Consider the following 8,406-nt stretch of genomic DNA (forward strand, 5'->3'; position numbering starts at 1 on the left):
AAGATCCCTTTCTTCCCCAGCTTCAGGGCTTACGCTCGCTCGCTTCCCTCCATCTTTGCCTCCGCGCTGCTCTCGCTGATGCCACCGCTTATGGCCCTCCCGCGCCAGCCAATAGGGAAATTAGGAGGGGGAGGGCTGTGTGCCGGAAATGCGTCACCAGTTGGTGAGGGGAAGGAAGGAGAGCGCAGGCGTGGGAAGAAGCGAGGATTCCGGTGGGAGCGTGAGTTTTGGCGCTCTGGTTCCGCGGAGAGGAGAAGGAAGCCAGCTTCGTCCGAGTGGTGGGTGTCGCTGCCCGGAGCGCCTGCCGCTTTCCCCCGGCGCTGATCCTTTCCTCCCGTCTGGGAGGCCAGCCAAGGGTCTTCAAGGCTCATCCGTTGGGGATGCGTCTACTACAGGCATGGGTAAACTTGGGCCTTCGCTCCAGGTGTTTTGGACTCGAACTCTCACCATTCCTAACAGCCTCAGGCTCCTTCCTTTCCCCCCTCAGACGCTTAAGCGGCAGAGGAAGAAAGGGAAGGGGCCTGAGGCTGTTAGGAATGGTGGGAGTTGAAGTCCAAAACGCCTGGAGGGAAGGCACAAGTTTGCCCATGCCTGGTCTACCGCATACATTGCACGTAGTTCATTGCTAAGGAGCCTCCGATGGCCTAGGGGATAAAAAGCCTCGTGACTTGAAGGTTGGGTTGCTGACCTGAAAGCTGCCAGGTTCGAATCCCACCCGGGGAGAGCGCGGATGAGCTCCCTCTGTCAGCTCCATGCGGGGACATGAGAGAAGCCTCCCACAAGGATGGTAAAAAAACATCAAAACATCCAGGCGTCCCCTGGGCAACGTCCTTGCAGACGGCCTATTCTCTCACTCCAGAAGCAACTCCGGTTGCTCCTGACACACAAAAAAGTGCTATGAAATCCAGAGGGTTGCAGATTGTTGAGGCACTAGAGGAGGCTAAAGACCTTGTGAATATACAGCTCCCACGATTCCATTGCATTGATCCCTGGCAGATAGGGCCCTTCCAGACAGGATTGCAGGATCTGATCCCAGGTTTTCTGTTTATCCCAGATTATCTGACTGTACGGACTCATATAATCCAGTAGAAATCCTAGGATCAGATCCCATGATTCCATTGCATTGAGCTCTGGCAGATAGGGCTTTTCACTATATCCCAGGATCAGATACCAGGGTTTCTGTTTATCCCAGATACTCATATAATCCAGTTTAAAGTAGAAGTCCTGGGATCAGATTCTGGGATATAGGGCCTGTTTGGAAGGGCCCACAGAGAGATATTGAACTGCATTAATTCCACAGTGCAGATGACACCTCTCTGAAGCCACTAGGGGCCCTTCCAAACAGCCATATAACTCAGAATATCAAGGGAAATAATCCACAATATCTGCTTTGAACTGGATTTTATTTATTTATTTATTAGACTTGTATACCACTACTCCCAGTTTGGCTCAGAGCGAGTCCACACTGCTATATAATCCAGTTCTATGTGGATTTTATATAGCTGTGTGGAAAGTGCCATGGTTTGAGGCCAGGATCCAAATCCTGGCCTCAAACCAAGTCTCACTGTCTGGAGCCTAGAGCAGTGGTTCTCAACCTGTGGAACCCCAGGTGTTTTGACCTACAACTCCCAGAAATCCCAGCCAGTTTACTAGCTGTTAGGATTTCTGGGAGTTGAAAGCCAAAATATCTGGGGACCCACAGGTTGAGAACCACTGACCCAGAGGAATACAAAGGAGGAGGGAGGTCTTGAACCAATCTTGCAAAAAACAAAAACAACCTGATGATGGGGTTGCTTTAGGGCTGCCAAAAGTCAGAAAGGACTTGGCGGCACACAAAAACAATGTTACTTAAGCACTCCCTTTATTGTTATGTTTATGTATATCCCACTTTTTCTCTCCACAAGGAGACTCAAAGCAGCTTACATTAAAAGCATTGGGAACATGTTGCCACCCTTTCAAAAACTGCAGATGGAAGGGCTTTGCTCTGCACCCTTGGGTGTGGGTCTGCATGTTGTCAAGTATAATGTTTTTGGCATATGATTTTATACAGTATCATCATCTTTGTTATTCATTTATAGCCCACCTTTCTCAATCATGAGTCTCAAGGCAACTAACTAACTAACTAACGATATATATATTATATATAGGTACAAAATAATTAAGCAATTTATAAACTTAAAGCATTAAACATATTAAAATGCTTTTATGTCTGCGTATGCCTTCAGGTCACCTGCCAGCTTATGAATTTCATAGTATTTTCTTCTGCCAGGAATACTCAAAGGTGGCTTGGCAATTCTGTTCAAACCCTTCAAAAAGGTGTTAAAATGCATATTGATGGGATTGTATTCAAACTGTTTTTCCTTCTGTCACTGGAGCTAAAGTCCCAGGATGCATTGTTTTGGGGAGAGCCCTTAAATCCTATGATGCTACAATAATGTGAATGTATATTATTGTTGTTTTAAGTTGTTTATAATGTTTTATACTTTTTACTGATGTATTTGGATTGTTGTTTTACATGATTTTAATATGTTGCAAGCCACTTTGGGAGAGGAGAAAACTTAGGGCTTGTGAGCAATTTAGGGCTGCAATTCTGTGATCGTTTAGCTGGAATGAAGTCCAGTTGGACACTTTAGATACTTCTTCAGAGTAGATAGGCTTCATTGTAAGTTCCCTGTACTGTAAAAGATATAGATAATTGTGCCAATAAATGGTGACAAAAGGTACTATCTCTTTTCTCATTTATTTTTAGGTAGGTGTTCCCTCTATCATATGGATTTGTTGGCATAAATCATGAGACTGTGGTCTGTTGACTTATGGTAACCTTGTCAATGTCATATAAGTTATTTAGACAAGAAATACACAGAAGCAGGTTTTGTCATTTTCTTCATCGGAAATATACATCAACTAGCTGGGTCAGCTGTTTCCAAGTACTAACCAGTACTGACCCTGCTTAGCTTACAAGGTTAAATAGAATCTCATGTCTTTTCAGACTTCCTTTAATGTTTTTTGGCAAATTAGTTCACAAAAGTTTATCGGAAATACTTTTCATAGTTATTTTTTTTCACACAGATGTCATGAAAGGGAAAAATAATATTTTTAGCTGATGTTTACTTCTCTGTCTAGTCACTACATTAAAATTGTAGTGCTATATCTATATTTTCTGTAACTCTGTTATCCTAAATCTCTGCCATTTTTCTTCTAGGAATTTGACCTGCCACGATGGGTGAACCTCAGCAAGTGAGTGCCCTCCCTCCACCTCCAATGCAGTATATTAAAGAATATACTGATGAAAATATCAGGAAAGGTCTTGCCCCCAAGCCTCCACCGCCCATTAAAGACAGCTACATGATGTTTGGAAACCAGTTCCAATGTGATGATCTCATTATCCGGCCGTTGGAAAGTCAAGGCATTGAACGATTGCATCCCATGCAGTTTGATCATAAGAAGGAACTAAGGAAGCTCAATATGTCTATTCTAATCAACTTCTTGGACCTCTTGGATATATTGATAAGAAGTCCAGGCAGCATAAAACGAGAAGAGAAGCTAGAAGACTTAAAACTGCTTTTTGTCCATGTGCACCATCTTATAAATGAATATCGGCCCCACCAAGCAAGGGAGACGCTGAGAGTCATGATGGAAGTGCAGAAGCGCCAACGTCTGGAAACTGCTGAAAGGTTTCAGAAGCACTTAGAAAGAGTTGTTGAAATGATCCAGAACTGCCTGGCCTCTTTGCCTGATGATTTACCTCACTCAGATGAAGCAATGAGGATAAAAAGTGAACCCATGGACCTTGAGGATGGCATGAATTGCATTGGACAGAATGAACAACAGAGAACTTGCCCTAGTGTCAAAAAGGATCAGATTTTGGATAAAGATGCTACAATCAGTGGCATTATTGATGAAATGACATGAAGAAAGGATTATTTGGGATTCTCTTTCTGTCACCCAAAGAGTTCTCAAGAGCAAAAACTTAAGATAAAGGATTCTGTAAATTTTGATATTTTTCTCCCGTGCATTTTGAGATAAATGATCATGAAACACATTCTGTAAGATGAGTTAACTATGTTTTGTAGCCTTGACTTTAAAGAAAAAATTAATAGACACATTGCTGTAATATGTTACTTTTGCAACGAGTCACTGTCCAAATTGTACTGATGCTCATTTTGCTTAGTTGTATAACAGCTTCTTGAAGAAATATGGATATTCTGGTTTGTAAAAGAGTTAATACTTAAATTCCACCTGGCTTTGAAGATCAGTGTACTACTTACATAGTTTTGTTTGATACAACTTTGTCTGAAAGCAAGCCAATCTTGCATCTTAAACAATGATCCCTACTATCTTTATTTGACTGCAATGCAAGGTTTTGTGGATCTGTAAAGCCTTGAGTCTGTAGTTGGCTTGCTCTTGAAGATTACTGGGTTGACTTAAGCATAATCATGGTGGGTTGCATTCAGTGGTGGTTTTGCACTAGTGGAAAGTAATATTAATCGAAAGCAGGGCATCCAGCTTTCACTGACATCACTTACTGCATCTTTTTGTGATATGTTCCATACCAACATCAGTAGTTTTTTAAAAAAAAAAATCTGGGTGGGGAAACTGGACACCCTTACATGCATACTTTTTGCTAGTCAATATGCACAAGTATGTGGTAAAGCAAGCAAACGTTGCATGTGGAAAGTGGGACATTAATGTAACAACTGTAAATGAGTAGCCATCCCTCGTTGTTAGTTTGGTGTGTAATGACTGGCTTACTTTGCTGCATAAGAAGAGAATGGCAAATAATAATTTTTAAAAAAATCATCAAGATAACGATCCTTGCTTTGTTCTGTGCAATGGCTACTGACTCTTATGGGCTTTTTGTAATTTTGTCACTACAATTATATTACCTTTGTGTCTTTCTTTCTAGAATGCTTTGTGTTTTCATTCTGTATATTAGATTCAGTCGGTTTATTTTGTTAGTCTTTGCTCTGTTGTATCATGAATGCCTAAATATTGCTTTTTCACTTAAGGGAAGGAATTTAGAGTGGGATTGCATTAAACATACACATTTCTATAAATCTTAGTATGTATGCTCTCTTCTTACTTGCTATTTTGTGCCACTAAATATTAAGTGTCTAGATTAAAGGAAGCAGTAGTCCCACTCTGTTCTGCACCTGGAATATTGTGTTCGCTTCTGGGCAACTAAATCTGCAACTGCAATTAACTACGTTTTGGGAGGAAACTATTTTACACTACAGACCAATGGACTGCAGCATTCAGATTTAAAAGCAAAATAGGGTTGTTGTTTTTTGAGAAACAAGATGTCATAGTCACACTCTATTATGCTTTCGTCAGACCTCACCTGGAATAACACTATGTCCAGTTCTGAGCTCCACAATTCAAGAAGGATATTGACAAGTTGGAAAATGTCCAGAGAAGGGCAGCTAAAATGGTCAAAGGTCTGGAAGCTGAGCTCTGAGGAATGGCTGAGGGAGCTGGGTAAGCATAGCTTGGAGAACAAAGCTGAGAGGGGACATAATAGCCGTGTTTAAATAACATTTGAAAGGATGTCATATTGAAGATGAAGCAGGATGTTGTTGGTTGTGCATCCCTTCTCTAGAAATGTAAAATACTATAAGATCTGAAATTCTCCCCATGGGTGGCTTAGGTAATTACATCAGAAAGAACCAGAGCAATTTCAACACTTGGGAACTGATGAATCACCTCTGAGCTTAAGAAATTCCCAAAGGGTCACCATAATTTGCAAGGTGACTTGAAGGTATGTAGATGCAATGCACTTGTGGTTTATTTGAATTGGAATGGGATCTGTGGATATATGTAGTTGCATTGTAACTCCCATTAATTCTAGCTAGCACAGCTCAGGAATACAGTAGTCTCACTAATCCAAGCCTCGCTTATCCAAGCCTCTGGATAATCCAAGCCATTTTTGTAGTCAATGTTTCCAATAAATCGTGATATTTTGGTGCTAAATTCATAAATACAGTAATTACAACATAACATTACTGCGTATTGAACTACTTTTTCTGTCAAATTTGTTGTATAACATGAAGTTTTGGTGCTTAATTTGTAAAATCATAACCTAATTTGATGTTTAATAAGCTTTTCCTTGATCAGTCTTTATAATCCAAGATATTCGCTTATCCAAGCTTCTGCCGGCCCGTTTAGCTTGGATTAGTGAGACTCTACTGTACTGGAATTACTATCTAACACTCAGGGACAAGTGATTTCCAGCTAACATCATTCAGAGAAATTCATTTTTATTTTTATTTTATTATTATTATTATTATTATTACTTTATTGTTATATCCCGCCCCATCTCCCTGAAAGGACTCTCAGCGGCTTACTTAGGACCTAGCCCAGCAATGCAGCAATAAAATAAAATAACATAAGATACATTCAATCACAATGAATTAATACATAAAAATCATAAAAAGCATAAACTCAATAACAACCAATAACCAATAGACGGGCGCAATGGGCATGTTCAAAAATTGGAGGCAAGGCAATAAATTATACATGTGCAATATATTGCAAGGTCACTAATAAGATGGGTCAGTAATAATTGGGCCAGTAGTCTACCAAACATGTACCTTTAGAAATCCTTTGTTGGGAATCTGTAACTATATTGCAAAATCTCATCATTTTGAATCAAGTTCTCAATTTGAACTAGGCTTTATTGCCAACCATTTTTAGAAGAGAGCAATATTTACCTTTGCTGTGCTTGCTGCCTGGGAGTAAGGAAAAGCAGGCATGATGATGAAAGGTTGAACTTCTTTTCCCTGGCCAATAAATGCAAGTTGTAGCTTGGCAGATGTTGGCCTCCCAGTGTCACTGACAGGTTTTTTAAAATAGTAATTCTTGGGGGGAAATGCTGAAAAATTTCAATTTGTGGAAGGAGTAATTAAAGTCTATTCTACAAAGAAATTTTCTGTGAGGGTAAAATTGATTCAGCTTCCCCTGCCATTGAAGTTAATATTATGACAGTATAGACATTATAATTCTGCTACAATTAGTTCTGAGATTACAGGAAGCTAAAACAGGTTTAACATCTACCCATACTTCAACAGCAGTGCTTTATCATACACTTTTATTTAATGCTGATGCATTATTTCTTTTGCTATTTTAAAGTATATAGGGCCCCCTGGCGGCACAGCGGGTTAAATCGCTGAGCTGCTGAACTTGCTGACTTAAAGGTTGGCAGTTTGAATTCAGGAAATGAGATGAGCTCCCGCTGTTAGACCCAGCTTCTGCCAGCCTATTTATTTATTTATTTATATTATTTATTTCCAACATTTATATCCCGCCCTTCTCACCCAAAGGGACTCAGGGCGTCTTACAACAGTAGTAATTTGATGCCTACACAAGATTAAAATTACACAGTACATAAAATCAATTAAAACGATTAAATACAATATAAAAATTTTAAAACAATTTTAAAACAAATAGTCAGATCCATTCGTCCAGCCTAGCAGTTTGAAAACATAAAAATGTAAATCAATAGGTACTGCTCTGGCAGGAATGTAATGGTGCTCCATGCAGTCATTCCGGTCACATGACCTTGGAAGTGTCTATGGACAGCTCTTCGGCTTAGAAATGGAGATGAGTACCAACCCCCAGAGTTGGACACAACTAGACTTAATGGCAGGAGAAACCTTTATCTTTACTATAGTTTATATTTCTTTTACTTAAGTGATATTCGTCTTTACTTTCTAATGTAACACAAATCCTATGTAAAATCATACGTATTTTTGACATTAATATTGAAATCTGAAATACATACAGAAAGTTATTTTTATAAGATGGGTAACTAATGTTGACTCTTCATAATCAGTGATGTCTTAGAATTAAAACTCAGCTTAATATCTTCTTAGGATAGATATTTGAGAAACTGTTCCTACAGCACAGTAGCATTTGCTAGAAATCTATGATGCCAGTCTCATAAAGATTTCATAAACTAACAAAGGGACAAAGAAGAGTGCCAGAAAATCAATTCCATTTAGTTTATTTAATATATTAATTCAGTTTGGCTTTGGGGGTGTTTCATTATATCTTTTAAAATTAAACCTGGCTTCTTTCAATAAAGTACCAAAGATAGCAGGAAGAACACTTGGAAAGGAAACAAAAGCATTTACGTAAGAAGTAATAAAATTTTCTCCAAAAAATAACCAGTAGTCTGTGAATTTGCATTTATTTGTTAATGGTATCATTTATTGGCACTGATCATTTGTAGCATTTGTAGCAGATATTTCTGACCTATATTTACTGGTACTAACTTAATGAAATAAGAGATAATGAGGCTAAAGCAAGCATAGAGAAATGTTGTCTTTGGCCTTGGAATAAAAAAAAAAGAAAACACTGTCCTGGTCCTACTTAGTAGGAGAGAGCCCTGGTGGAAATTCATTCCTT

General features: G+C 39.3%; 1 protein-coding gene across 1 annotated transcript; it reads left to right on the forward strand.

Annotated features, from left to right (window-relative positions):
* The first annotated feature begins 126 nt into the window (after positions 1 to 126).
* med7 (mediator complex subunit 7) lies at positions 127 to 5,057 on the forward strand. The gene is made up of 2 exons (XM_003223459.4): positions 127 to 278; positions 3,203 to 5,057. Exon 2 carries the CDS (start codon positions 3,220 to 3,222, stop codon positions 3,910 to 3,912), a length of 693 nt encoding a protein of 230 aa, XP_003223507.1. The 5' UTR covers positions 127 to 278; positions 3,203 to 3,219; the 3' UTR covers positions 3,913 to 5,057.
* Positions 5,058 to 8,406: the final 3,349 nt, after the last annotated feature.

This window comes from Anolis carolinensis, chromosome 2 (genome assembly GCF_035594765.1).
Source record: "Anolis carolinensis isolate JA03-04 chromosome 2, rAnoCar3.1.pri, whole genome shotgun sequence".
Taxonomy (NCBI): domain Eukaryota; kingdom Metazoa; phylum Chordata; class Lepidosauria; order Squamata; family Dactyloidae; genus Anolis; species Anolis carolinensis.